A 15,512-nucleotide genomic window follows, 5' to 3' on the forward strand; every position below is an offset into this window, starting at 1 on the left:
CAAGATGTGGGAGTCGCTATATAACCTTGCTGCTCTGTTAGTTGCTTGCCGGTCAACAATGTTATCAGAAGCCTCTCTGTGCTTGTTCCTGCTCCTAGACAACTACTAGATAAGTTGGACTCTTGTCCATGTTTGTTTTTGCATTTTTGTTCCAGTTCACAGCTGTAGTTTCGTTACTGTGTCTGGAAAGCTCTTGTGAACAGGAATTGCCACTCTGGTGTTATGAGTTAATGCCAGAGTTTTAAAGTAATTTCTGGATGGTGTTTTGATAGGGTTTTCAGCTGACCATGAAAGTGTCCTTTCTGTCTTCTGCTATGTAGTAAGTGGACCTCAAATTTGCTAAACCTATTTTCATACTACGTTTGTTATTTCATCTTAATTCACCGCCAATACATGTGGGGGGCCTCTGTCTCCTTTCGGGGTATTTCTCTAGAGGTGAGCTAGGACTAATATTTTCCTCTGCTAGCATTATTTAGTCCTCCGGCTGGTGCTGGGCATCTAGAATCAACGTAGGCATGCTACCCGGCCACTGCTAGTTGTGCGTTAGGTTTAGTTCATGGTCAGCTCAGTTCCCATCTTCCAAGAGCTAGTTCCTATATATGCTGATGCTATGTTCTCTTGCCATTGAGAACATGACAGCCCATGGTGCGGAAAATACCATGCGGAAACACTGCATTGTATTTTCCGCAGCATGTCAATTCTTTGTGCGGATTCTGCAGCATTTTACACCTGTTCCTCAATAGGAATCCGCAGGTGAAATCTGCACAAAAAACACTGGAAATCCGCGGTAAACCCGCAAGTAAAACGCAGTGCGTTTTACCTGCTGATTTTTCAAAGGCGGTGCAGAAAAATCCACACACGAATCCGCAATGTGGGCACATAGCCTTTGGGTTAGGGTTGGAACTAGAGTTAGGGTTGGAATTAGGGTTACGATTAGGGTTAGGGGTGTATTGGGGTTAGGGTTAGGCATGTGGTTAGGGTTATGTTAGGGTTGGGATTAGGGTTAGGGGTGTGTTGGGGTTAGGGTTGTGATTACAGTTATGGTTACAGTTGAGATTAGGGTGAGGGGTGTGTTGGGGTTAGTGCTGGAGTTAGAATTGAGGGGTTTCCACTGTTTAAGCACATCAGGGGATCTCCAATCGCGACATGGCGCCACCATTGATTCCAGCCAATCTTGCATTCAAAAAGTCAAATGGTGCTCCCTTCCTTCCGAGCCCCGACGTGCGCCCAAACAGTGGTTTACCCAAACATACGGGGGTATCAGTGTACTCAGGAAAAATTGTACAACTTTGGAGGTCTAATTTCTCCTGTTACCCTTGGAAAAATAAAAAAATAGGGGCTAAAAAATTATTTTTGTGGGGAAAAAATGATTTTTTTATTTTCACAGCTCTGCGTTATAAAATTCTGTGAAGTATTTGGGGGTTCAAAGTGCTCACCACACATCTAGATAAGTTCTTTGGGGGCTCTAGTTTCCAAAATGGGGTCAATTGTGGGGGGTTTCTACTGTTTAGGACATCAGGGGCTCTGCAAATGTAACATGATGCCCGCAGACCATTCCATCAAAGTCTGCATTCCAAAACATCACTACTTCCCTTCCGAGCTCTGCCATGCACCCAATCAGTGGTTTACCCCCACATATGGGGTATCAGCGTACTCAGGACAAACTAGACAACAACCTATGGGGTCCAATTTCTCGTTACCCTTGTAAAAATAAAAAAATTGCGGGCTAAAAAATAATTTTTGAGGAAAGAAAAATTATTTTTTATTTTCACTGCTCTGCGTTATAAACTTTTGTGAAGCACTTGGGGGTTCAAAGTGCTCACCACACATCTAGATAAGTTCCTTGGGCGGTCTAGTTTCCAAAATGGTGTCAATTGTGGGGGAGCTCCAATGTTTAGGCACACGGGGGCTCTCCAAATGCGACATGGTGTCCGCTAACGATTGAAGCTAATTTTTCATTCAAAAACTCAAATGGCGCTCCTTCCCTTCCGAGCCTTGCCGTGTGCCCAAACAGTGGTTTACCCTCACATGTGAGGTATCGGTGTACACAGGACAAATTGCCCAACAAATTTTAAGATCCATTTTATCCTGTAGCCTATGTGCAAATGAAAAAAATTGAGGCTAAAAGAAATTTTTTGTGAAAACAAAGTACTTTTTCTTTTTTACGGATCAATTTGTGAAGCACCTGGGGGTTCAAAGTGCTCACTATGCATCTAGATAAGTTCCTTGGGGGATCTAGTTTCCAAAATGGTGTCAATTTTAGGGGAGCTCCAATGTTTAGGCACACATGGGATCTCCAAATGCGACAGTTTTCATTCAAAAAGTCAAATGGCGTTCCTTACCTTCCGAGCCTTGCCGTGTGCCCAAACAGTGGTTTATCCCCACATGTGAGTTATCAGTGTACTTAGGAGCAATTACCCAACAAATTTTAGGATCCATTTTATCCTGTTACCCATGTGAAAATGAAAAAATTGAGGCTAAACTAATTTTTCTGTGAATAAAAAGTACTGTTTCATTTTTACGGATCAATTTGTAAAGCACCTGGGGGTTCAAAGTGCTCACTATGCATCTAGATCAGTTCCTTGGGGGTCTAGTTTCCAAAATGGGGTCACTTGTGGGGGAGCTCCAATATTTAGGCACACAGGGGCTCTCCAAACTCGACATGGTGTCCGCTAAAGATTGGAGCCAATTTTTCATTTAAAAAGCTCCTTCCCCCCCACACATATGGGGTATCGGCGTACTCAAGACAAATTGTACAACAACTTTTGGGGTCCAGTTTCTACTTTTACCCTTGGGAAAATAAAAAAATTCCATGTTGCTTCTGCTGCTGTGAAACACCTGAAGGGTTAATAAACTTCTTATATGTGGTTTTGAGCACCTTGAGGGGTGCAGTTTTTACAATGGTGTCACTTTTGGATATTTTCAGCCATATAGACACCTCAAACTGACTTCAAATGTGAGGTGGTCCCTAAGCAAAATGGTTTTGTAAATTTTGTTGTAAAAATGAGAAATCGCTGGTCAAATTTTAACCCTTATAACTTCCTAGCAAAAAAAAAAATTGTTTCCAAAATTGTGCTGATGTAAAGTAGACATGTGGGTAATGTTATTTATTAACTATTTTGTGTCACATACCTCTGTTTTAACAGAATAAAAATTAAAAATTTGAAAATTGCGAAGTTTTCAAAATTTTCGCCAAATTTCCGTTTTTTTTTTCAAAAATAAACGCAAGAATTATCGACCTAAATTTACCACTAACATGAAGCTCAATATGTCACAAAAAAACAATCTCAGAATTGCTGGGATCCGTTGAAGCGTTCTTGAGTTATTATTACCTCATAAAGGGACACTGGTCAGAATTGCAAAAAATGGCCAGGTCATTAAGGGGTTAAGGTATGTCCTACTGAAACAGACTAAGGGACCTTTTTAAATGCTTAGGAAGCCTTTGCAGGTGTTTTTTGTTAATGATTCTAATTTACTGAGATAACTTTTGGGTTTTCATTGGCTGTAAGCCATAATCATCAACATAAACAGAAATAAACACTTGAAATAGATCACTTTGTTTGTAATGACTCCTATAATATATGAGTTTCACTTTTTGTATTGAAGAACTGAAATAAATTAACTTTATGATGATATTCTAATTTTGTAAGAAGCCCCTATACATGCTGCGATGGAACTCAGAATTGACATAACAGTCCTCAAATATACTTGTTTTTGGAATGAATATAATCTGCAGGTGATTCAAAGTCTTTTCTATTTCCTAGATAGTATTGACATTATCCTGTAAGAATCAACCAGGATCTCTGGAAAGATACTGATTTAAAAAGGTGAAGGGGATAACGCTACTGTGATAAATAAAATAACCTTTTAACCACCTGGCTTTCTTGTCTTTCTAAGCAGTTAATGGCCATACAATTGTCTTTATTTTTTTCATGCTCACATTGAAAGAGCCATAAGAGGATTTTTTTCATATTGATGTAGCACAGACAAGGGAACATAAACCACTAGTTGTTGGAACCCTTTCACCCCTTCGGCAAAGGCTAATAGGCAGATATATATGGCCCTCAGACAGGGGTGTACACAGAAATCAAGCCCCCCCAAAAAATGTATATATATTTGGCAGGGTCACAGAGGAGCATATATCATAACTTTCCAACCTTTACAGAATAATTTTCTTCCTACTAAAGCCCTAAATTCTCCTTTCTTTACACACACAAAGTTTGATGCCAACAAAAGCACCACACAAATACCACATGACACCTCCACAGTGAATTCCTCTACAGTACCCATCACACACAGAATGATGACCCTTACCGTACTCCACATCAATTCCACTGGCAAAATATGATGACCCCCAACACAGTATGATTCACCCAAATGTTACCCCCATACAGCCCTCTACGCAGTATAATAGGCCTACATACAGTATAATGGCCCCACACCTCACCACACTGTATAATGGCCCCTACAAGCCCTACAAACAGTATATTGACTCCCACACAGCGATCCACAAACTTTCTCACTAAATATAGTATAACAACCATATTTAAAAACTATAGTTTTCTGTATAGCATAATGCACTTTACATAGTGCTCAATATAGTATTATGCACTCCCCATAGTCCCCCATACAGTATAATGCATCCCATAGTCCTCCATATAGTATAATGCACTTCCTACAGTCCTCCATATCATATAATGCACTCCAAATAGTCCTTCTATACATGACAGAATCTGCATAACTAATCATATACTAAATAGTTGCAAATTTATGTATGAGATGATTGTCTATAAAATGATGATAGTCTCATGTTCGAAGCAGCAGTGGATGGTGAGACATGGAGCCTGAAAGTCAGAAGTTCAAAATATTGCTACCATTTTGCTTGTCAGTGTAGTATACTACACTCACAATAGTCCTCCATATATTATAATGCATTCAAAATAGTGCTTCATACAGTATAATGCATTCCCCATAGTCCTCCATGTAGTATAATGCACTTACATAGACTTCCATGCAGTATTATGGCCATCACAATACCTCTATGCAGTATTATGGCCACCACAATACCTCCATGTTGTATTATGGCCAACACAATTTAAAAAAATATACGAGACTCATCTCTTCTCCTTGTTCCCCCTGTCTCAGCAGTGAGCACTCTGAAGAGCCGCATATCTCATCGCAGTGGATGCCATGTAGCGACGTCATCATGCCCGCTGATCTAAAAAGTCTGATTCCAAGAAACAATGATGCAGAAGAAAGCATCAGCTGATGCTCCCTTTTTCATAATTGCCTTCAACTGTATCGGCATTCGAATGCTGATACAGTTGAACTGGTGGGTGGGAGGCCCGGCGCTTATGTTGGCATCAGGCCCCCTTGGCTCACGGGTTCCATAGCAGGCACAACACTGCCCTCAGATGCACATGATAGACCTGAGTGCCATTGTTTGGCAACTGGTTGCCATCATAGATCATCAGCAACCTTGAACTGCGTCAGGATCCATGAGCTGACAAAGATACCCCTCCCTCTGTCAAATATGCTGCAGTTGCTATTAACCACTGTATGAAATGGGTAAACTACAGGAATGACTTAGATGCTATCAGTAGCTGAGCTTCACGCATTATCTTGTAGGTACAATGGGCAGTACTCACAAGATCATCCATATGGGAACAAGAACCTGCTCATAATTGATATAGCCATCACAGAACGTAAGGCATGTAGTTCCCCCCAGGAATAAAAACATTAGCATGTGATATAGTGAATCAAATTCTTTCAAAATAAAATTTGCAAAATATAAAACTTGGCAAATTAAACTTTATATATTTTAAATATTCACTGAACTTGGCAAATTAAAGTTTATATATTTTAAATATTCACTGAAAAAAAAATCACGTTTTACAGGTAATATTCATTTCATTGAAAAATCTAAATTCAAATAAAAAATGATTTTCATTTTCTTACCTTCCCGATCTTTCTTTGATGTTAGGTTTATGGGCCGTCCTCCATTTACAGCTAAACTGTAAAATAAAACTGACAGATCAAACAGTACCCGATGCAGCAAGTAACTTTGTGGCTGTAATATACTGTAGATGCTGTTAACATTTTTTACAGGCCAATAAACAGCAGATGTGGTTTTTCACATGGAAATGCAAACCATTATCTTTTCAAAGCAATATAAGATCTACTCAAGAGTTGACACCATGGCCTTCTGTCAACTGAATGTACTGCCTTAAAGAGACTATATATTCAGCTAAACAGTTAATGCTCTCAACCATTCTTTACTCACATGTCTGCGTGGGTTGGCAAAGCGTGTATGTGTTCTGAATAGGAAAAGGGAAGTAAACCACTGCCAGACAGAGCTATGGTGGTAGATTATCTTCCTTGAGAATAAGGCTGCCGTCACACTGGCAGTATCTGGTCAGTATTTTACAACAGTATTTGTAAGCCAAAACCAGGAGTGGAACAATTAGAGGAAAAGTATAACAGAAACATATGCACCACTTCTGTATTTATCACCCACTCCTGGTTTTGGCTTACAAATACTGATGTAAAATACTGACCAAATACTGAATGTGTGACGCCGGCCTAAAGGATCGGGAATGCTAAAATTCTGCAGATTTGATATCCTCCAACATATGCCTACTTTTACACATTTAGATGGTCAGCCAGTCCCACCAAAATCAGAAGATTCTGCTATCTTGTTGTGTATCTGAGCTCTTAGGTCCTGTCACTTGCTCAAAAACTTTAGTTACATACCTTATAAAAATAATCTCTGACCTCACCTGATTCTGCTGCTGTTTTGCATTTTGCACTCTCATTCCTTTGCATAGATAAACATTTTGTATTTTTTGGAAGGCACCATGTGAAATCTCTGCTTGCAGCCACCTGGGCATTTCTTTACAGTGCGCTATCATCTGCCCCACCGAGACTCTGCCAATCAAAGCTCAGCAGCTGATCTAACATAGCAGTCTAACAGTCTCAAACACTGCTGACCTGTGATTGGCAGTGTCTGGGAGGGAGCAATGAAAGTGCATGCCAATAGAAAAGATGGAGATGAAACGCCTAGTTAGACTGCAAGCAGAGACTTCACATATGCTCCATAAGAAACAAACGCAAATATCTCTGCAATGGAAAGATGCAGTGCAAGGTGAAAAAGTACCAGAATCAGGGCAGCACAGAGATTTTATGAGGTTTTAAAATCACTAGTATAAATCAATAAATACCCAAACTGTAAACATAATCTGGTGTGCAGAGTGCTGCACATCCCCAATTTGTTATTCTGGATGAATAGCACTCTCCACTCCGGATTAGGTTTACCTGTCACTACAAGACCTGGTGCAGTTCTTGTGCTTGGAAGATTATCTAAAACAAGTTTTGTAGTTACGTTTAATTCCCCTTTCGCCGCAAGTATGTACACTCCCCTAAGGATGCCTTGGCAGTGAGGCAGAAACACAGTGGGAGGGTTTCTTTCTGAGGACACAAGGTGCAGCACTACACTTGGGTACTGCCTTTTTGACGGCTGGAGCAGTACACAGGCCGCAACAGAGAGACTTAGGGTCAAACGGACCTTCGTGCTCATTACAACAAGCTATCTTCTGGATTGGCTGAGATTGCAACAATTTTCCATTGACACAGGTATTAACACTACACTTTGTGTTATACCTTTTTATACCCTTTCTGTCCTGTAAACAGGTGATCTGCATGGGTTCCTGGTTTAATAATTTGTGGGAATATCCCTATTTTTAAACTTATTATTAAGTTATATTTTAACAATAGAATCTCTTTATGCTATCTTAAATAATTTCCCCTCCTTTTATCACAAGTAAAGCTCAAGAAAGTGTTATAAATTCTGAGAATGGGAAAATATATTGTTGGGTTAACTTTTTTGTCTGAAGCACTGCGTATGTATGTTTTGATATCCTATAATGCATAAACATTTACCTGAGTGTGGGCAATCCTATTTGTTTTTGTGTTTTAAATTCCTCTGTAAATTCTTTGGAGATCTTTGCCTCATTGCTGAGGTTATTTTTCAGCAAATCGTACAATTTTGGCTTGTTCCTGCATTTCGATAAAATAAGACGGTATGCATGGCTACTAAATGTTAAATATCCCAAAGCATTGGCACATGATACTCGGACCTATAAGTCAAAGGAGAAATAATTATAGAGCTTACAGTTTGTCAAAACGCTTCTTAGACATATATTAAAGTATAAGAAGTACTCCAGCACTGCTTCTTTGCACATATAATGCTTACATCCATATCCTCACTTTTTATTTCTATCAATGAATAAAATATACTACTTCAATATGTTCGAAGATCATATTGCAATGATCATATAAAAAAACAATGGTGCATAACATTGTCGGGTGCACATATGCAGTGCTGGCGGCCCGCCTGATTTAATAGTATGGTCGTCACTATAGGCTATAAGCCGGACACTGCATTGACATGGTCTCTAATCTGAGCTGCTGTTTACATTTCTGAGGATGGTGACTGGGATAAACTTATCCTCAGAAGGAGAGGTGACTCTTGGTCTTCCTTTCCTGGGGCGGTCCTCATGTGAGCCATTTTCTTTGTAGCGCTTGATGGTTTTTGCAACTGCACTTGGGGACACATTCAAAGTTTTCCCAATTTTTCGGACTGACTTTCATTTCTTAGAGCAATAATGGCCACTCGTTTTTCTTTACTTAGCTGCTTTTTTCTTGCCATAATACAAATTCTAACAGTCTATTCAGTAGGACTCTTATCTAGCTACTTTCTCAATCATTAAATTAAGCCCCTCAGGGGTTAATGTACCGAGCTTAAAAATCCAAAAACTCTCACGATTCACAAGACTATTAAAACGATCTGCCACAGAATCAGGTATATAATCAATAATAATTAATTTTAGCGTTTTAAGATCCTGATGGTGCGCTGTTAAAAAATGTTTTGAAAGGCTGTGCAGGAGAAAGCCATTGCGAATGTTTTGGCGATGCTTATTAAGTCTGGCATGCATGGTTTGTATGGTTCGGCCTACATATTGCAGGCCGCACCCACATTCCAACAGGTAAACCACATAAGTGGATTGGCAATTTAAATGAAAATTAATCTTGTACGAAGTGCCTGTAACATTGGATTTAAAATGAGTTACCCCATTAAGGATGGAGGTACAACAAAGACATCTTGGGGCTTTTACATGGAAAACAGCCAGGGTTCAAAGGTCCTAAGGAGGTGGAAGGACCTGGTCTCTGAGTGGTGTTGCTTGGTGCAATGAGGTTGCGTAGTGTACGATTCCTCCGACATATAGTTCTGGGGTTTGAGGGGATATGTCTGGATAGAACTGGGTCTCCTTTAAGGATGGGCCAATATTTTGACAGGAGCCTTTTAATCGTACCATGAGACTGATTGAAGGTGGTCACCAAGCTCCATCTGCCAAATGTAATATCATGTGGAGGCAAAGTTGCTTTCTCCTTAATCCTATTGATACAGTCCATTTGAGTTAGAGTTTTGGCCTTCAGAAATGCATCATTAACAAGTTTCCTTAGGTATCCTTTTTGTTGGAACCTTTGATCCAAGATCTTGGCCCCTTTACAGAAATCTGAGTCCCGAGTACAATTCTTACATATTTGCCAGTACTGCCCATATTCAACATTCTGTATCCACCTAGGAAGATGGCCGTTGTTAAAGCTTAAGTAGCTGTTCACATCCACTTCCTTGAAGTGCGTCATAGTGGAAAAATGCCAAATTCATCAACCAGTACCATCAAGTCCAAAAACTGAATGGACGTGTTGGAGATGTTGGCGGTGAAATTTAGACCCCAGGAATTTTTATTCAGATCAGAAATAAAATCAAGCGCCTCCCCCTCCGTACCAGTCCAAATTATGAAAAGGTCATCAATAAAGCGTCGATAAAATGCTAATTTATCACACGGCTGTGGTGACTGCGTGATGAAGACGGACTCAAATGCCCCCATAAATAAATTTGCATAACGGGGGGCGAATCTCGTCCCCATCGCGCAGCCCCTGACCTGGCGGTAGAAAACATGTTCGAAGGAGAAAATGTTGTTATAAAGTACAAATCGAATGGCATTGAGTATAAAGTCCCTTTGATTGGGGTGTAATGAAGAATCATCTACAAGAAATTGTTGTACTGCCTCTATGCCCCTATCATGGGGAATATTTGTATAGAGGGCTTGAACATCCATCGTAATTAAAAAACAGTTTGGGGTAGGTGCTAACTTAAGAAGGGAATCAATGAGATGAGATGAATCCCTCAGATAGGAGTCCAATCTCATGACATAGTTCTGAAGAAAAAGGTCTATGTAATGGGAAAGATTGCTAGTAATTGAACCAATACCAGAAATAATAGGGCGACCAGGTGGATTATGTGAATCTTTGTGAATTTTTGGTAAAAAATAAAAAATGGGGTTTTATAACTGGAAATGTTGAGAAATTTATACTCTTTTTTGTATAGAATGCCCAATAAGTGAGCTCCCTTTATCAGTGCATTGTACTCAATGAATATACTAATAGAGCTATCCTGTTCTAGCTTGGAGTAGAACTCAGAATCCCCTAAAAGTCTAAGCGCTTCCCGAATATATGATCCCCCTATTCATGACAACTACCCCACCCCCTTTGTCCGCATTTTTTATTATAATCCCCAAATTTTCCCATAAGGATTTGATGGCTGCTATTTCACCATTATTCAAATTTCTCCCCAATTTTTTCGTGGAGGGTAGAGATCTAAGATCCTTAAATATAAGTTGCTGAAACATTTCTAGATGCGACCCTTTATGGTGAACGGGGTAAAAACGACTATTAGTATTCTTAGGGGCAACATGTAAGAAAGAATCAAGCTCAACGGGAGAAGTAGTCACTGTGGAGCTATCATCAACTTTGCCATTCTCAATCAGAAAGTGGCGTTGCACCGTGAGCCTCTGTATAAAGTCATTCAAATCAAGATAAAGATTGAATGCATTTAATGGGGAATCTGGGCAGAACGACAAGCCACGTTCCAATAATGTTCTCTCATCATTACTCAAGGTATAATCTGATAAATTAAAAATATTAGAAACTACATTAGAATTCTCAGAATCAATACTCGTTCCTACCCTAACGGATTTACCGGTGGCCCAAATGCTTTTTTTATGTTTCTTGCCTTTACCTCTAGATCCTCTTGTTCTCTTTTCCTTTTTATCTTTGGATGGTGGCCTGGTACCACCTGAAAAAAATGAGTAATTTTTGAATTTTGTGGATCAATCCTAAGGCCGAACCATACAAACCATGCATGCCAGACTTAATAAGCATCGCCAAAACATTCGCAATGGCTTGCTCCTGCACAGCCTTTCAAAAAAAAATTTAACAGCGCACCAAACGCTAAAATTAATTATTATTGATTATATACCTGATTCTGAGGTGGATCGTTTTAATAGTCTTGTGAATCGTGAGAGTTTTTGGATTTTTAAGCTCGGTACATTTACCCCTGAGGGGCTTCATTTAATGATTGAGAAAGTAGCTAGATAAGAGTCGTAATTATTGAACACGTAATTTTTTGTCTATATAGGTGTAGATTCATAATGACTTTTATATTATTTTTTTTATCTGTGATATGGTTTTAATTATATATAAATAATACAAAATCTCTTGTTTTATGATTTTAATGTTATATTTGAATCTATGTGATTACATTTATCAGTGGTTGCTCTTTTTTTATGTGAATGTTCTTTTAAATTTGTAAATCTGTGAACAGCGTTGTGATTGGCTGTTTATTGTTTAAATACTGCCTTCCTGTTCCCATTAATAAACTCCCACCTGAAGAAGATGGTGTTTACCGTCGAAACGCGTTGCGGTAAACTACATATGTTGTCGGAGTTTCCTTCAGCGCTCCTGGGACTGATTTCTGTTTGACATACGCTCTTATCCTCCCTTGGAGGTATTCAGCTGGAGCTGCTGTGGTGCTCGACATCTCCCCTTCCCTGGGTTGATTCCTCTGGCATCCCCTGTGACTGCTTTCACATATTTTTATCCTTCATTCCCTACGAGGATGGCGGCTGGAGCTGCATTGGAAGAACCCACTTTAACCAAACAGGACCTTCCTCTTCACGTGACCTGAAGGTCCTTGCATCCACATTGCATCTTGGCTTCCCTGCAGTGCCCTGGGGTGCTTTACACACCATCCAGTGAGCCTGCTTGCTACTGCTTCATCCAAAAATCCTCAGTTTCCTGATCGCTTGCTTATCAACACTGTTATGCGTGGCTGCATAACTGTAGAAGGCCATTTATCATGTAGCCCATTTATCATGAGCTTTACCTGCCCCTTGGAGGTACTTCTCATTGCTTGTTTTTTCCTCCATTTCTGAGGTTACTGCTCCCAGTTCCCTGGCGCTTCTGCAGGTGCTTTTTGATTCTAACTGCTTCATGGTTCTGGATTTGATGTATAAACTATATATCCCTGGATACGTTTTTGGGAAGAATTTCTAACCAACGGTGATTTATCAGACTAATGTAGCTTCTATAGACTCTATTTGCTGGTGGAATCCGTTTATGTTTACCACATATGTTGTCTGTTGCTTCATTAATAATACTAATCTTGCTGGTTTTTTGTTTTTTTTTCTAAACACTTTTTAAAGCTTTGCTTGTTAAGCGGTAGTTTTGAGTTAATAACACTTATTTATTTTATGTTATGTTATTTTTGATTCCTTGACTCATTATTTATATATATTTTTCTTTTTTTATACTCTATTTTAAGATGTGTATTCTTTGGTCCCGTTTGCTATGGATTATTTCAGGATAAAAACTGAAGTCCTTAGAACCACTACTATAATAGAAGCATTAGGTGCATTTACAAGTTATCAAGCGCCCCAAGACACTCCTGTCACCTTAAAACTAAATGATAATGATAGAAAAGTTATGATTCAGCTATTTTTAGAGTATGGGAATCACAGTAAAATAGAGATCACTAATCATATAGATGTGCTCTTTCTGAGACAATATATCACAGAAAGCCTCATACCCAAAGGTTTGGTTATATCTCAACACTCCTCTTTTCCTAATGATCCCATGTTCTCTATGAACTGGGATCTGATCAGGTCTGAATGCTCTATGCGCATGATGGATTTGCTTGTTTCCAAGCGTAAATCCCTTGCTGAATATGCCTTATCACAGCTTGACATAATTAAGGAAAAATTTAATCCCTTTTCTCTTTCTGCTGACTTTTTAGAGTTCAATGCCAAATTATATAGTAAATTGAACAAATTTGAAGATGACCTAATAAAGAAAAAAGTATCCAAATTCTTAAGGGATAGGAATGCTAAATCTTCAAGAGATGTAGCTACCCACATGGAAACTAATGCTATTAATGATTTGGCACCCTCCAATGAGGATGATTCAAATAACTCTCTGTTAATTTTGTGTAATAAACAGCATAACATTTTTTATAAGCAGCATAGAGATAGTCTGAAAGGTAGTACCAATATGTCCCGAGCACCTTCTAAAATGTCTGTAACAGTGGGTAGTAACAATATTACTGAATCATGCTATTCTTTGCAAAACTTGCCCATGATGACCCCTAACCTGTCAAATACATTGACACAACCACCCATGAATGATGTTCACCCCATGTTAAATGAACCAGAAACCTCTCATGATCTTTCCCAATAGTAGTATAGCATAGGGAGGTCTCGTCAAACTCAATTTGACAGGTGGACCTGCCCCTATCAAAGTGTATCAAAGTGTGTAACCCCTCCCTGTCAGCCAGCTGTCCCTCCTTGTCTGGCTTTCCCTTTTGATACAGTTTGATATTGTTAATTTGATACAGTGATTATTATCCCAGTATTGTTTTTATATTAGATTTTCATATTATATGTAACTGCTGTGAGCCTACTTCTGTAAGATGTATTTTAGAGCCTGTGTTTCTGCCGGCAGTCCATAATGCTCAGCATATGGTCAACTCATTTACACATAATGCTCAGTATATGGTCATCTCATTTACACAGAGTAGATTCCAGTGTCTATTCCCACCGAGGGCAGTGTGTTTTATTACCAATGATCACATATAGTGCAAAATTGTGTTTTATAACACACTGTACCAGTTATATAATAATATCCTATTAGATTTTCATATTATATGTAGTTGTTTGTGAGCTGCTTCTGTAATATGTATTTTAGAAGCAGTGTTCTCTGTGTAGCTGAGATTAGTTGTCAATTCCCAACCGTGACCGGCTTACATATAACTCGGCAAACTCAATTTGACAGGTGGCCACTAGCTGTCTAGCAATACACAACTGTATTGATACAGACATGCCATGTCAATTCCCAATCATGACCGGCTTACATATAACTCGTCAAACTCAATTTGACAGGTGGCCCCTAGCTGTCTAGCAATACACAACTGTATTGATACAGACACCATGACCGGTGCAGCAAAAACAGATGTACCGCTCAGAGCAATACACAACTGTATTGATACAGACACCGTGACCGATGCAGCAAAAACAGACGTAGAAGTACACAGAGGACAGCTTAAAAAATTTATTGTCACATACCACAAATGCAGGAAAAACACACTCTAAGACAGGTTTAACTAATTGCTAGCAGATGCTAGCTAACAGTGTGAAGCTGACAAGTACATTTTTTATTAAATTGGTAATTTCTGATAGAACAACAGGTTAAACTTGAAAATTTTGATGACACAAAATCTGATACGATTCTATCATTACTCTGCATGTCAGAAGTGAAACGCTGTAAAAGCGTCTTGAATGGTAACCCGCGCGCTAAATGGTGTAATACATATATGCAATAATCACCGCATACACGACTATACAAATCCTGGATTTGAGCGTTTTGATAACAATACGAGTCACAATTCTTGTTCAGGAATGTCACAAAATCGCGTGGGAAGATTATATTGGCCGGACAAAAGCCATAACTATCAAAAAATATGCCCGTCTTATCATCGCAGAGTACGATTAATACCCAGTGGCGTCAAGTGTTATGACCCCAATGGCAGAGGGTCTCAGAAATAATTACTAAGTCTGCAAACACAAAAAACCAGCTCATAGGGCAGTGGTAACTGAGCTGACCATATATCTAATCCTAGCACCACAAATAGCAGCAGCCGGGGAACGTGCCTACGTTGGTTCTAGACGTCTCGCGCCAGCCGGAGAACTAACTAACCCTGGAAGGGAAAAGAAAGACCTTTCTTGCCTCCAGAGAAAAGACCCCAAAAGTTGGATACAAGCCCCCAACAAATAATAACGGTGAGGTAAGAGGAAAAGACAAACGTAAGAATGAGCTAGGTATTTAGCAAAGAGAGGCCCACTAGCTAATAGCAGAATATAGTAAGATGACTTATATGGTCAGCAAAAACCCTATCAAAATATCCACGCTAGATATTCAAGAACCCCCGAACCGTCTAACGGCCCGGGGGGATAACACCAGCCTCCTAGAGCTTCCAGCAAAGTCAGGAATCACATTTAGTACAAGCTGGACAAAAATACGAGCAAAGCAAATAACCAAAAAACAAAGAAGCAGGACTT

The 15,512-nt window shown here is 39.4% G+C and overlaps 1 protein-coding gene across 1 annotated transcript in view; it reads right to left on the reverse strand.

Annotated features, from left to right (window-relative positions):
• ANKAR (ankyrin and armadillo repeat containing) overlaps window positions 1–15,512 on the reverse strand; it is an 898,322-nt gene that overhangs the window by 18,931 nt on the left and 863,879 nt on the right. Inside the window, exons 24-25 of the mRNA XM_077275585.1 lie at window positions 7,939–8,135; window positions 5,959–6,014 (exon numbers count right to left, since the gene is read on the reverse strand). Of these exons, the coding sequence (XP_077131700.1) occupies window positions 5,959–6,014; window positions 7,939–8,135 (253 nt within the window). The remainder of the gene's footprint in view (window positions 1–5,958; window positions 6,015–7,938; window positions 8,136–15,512) is intronic.

This window comes from Ranitomeya variabilis, chromosome 7 (assembly GCF_051348905.1).
Source record: "Ranitomeya variabilis isolate aRanVar5 chromosome 7, aRanVar5.hap1, whole genome shotgun sequence".
Lineage (NCBI taxonomy): Eukaryota > Metazoa > Chordata > Amphibia > Anura > Dendrobatidae > Ranitomeya > Ranitomeya variabilis.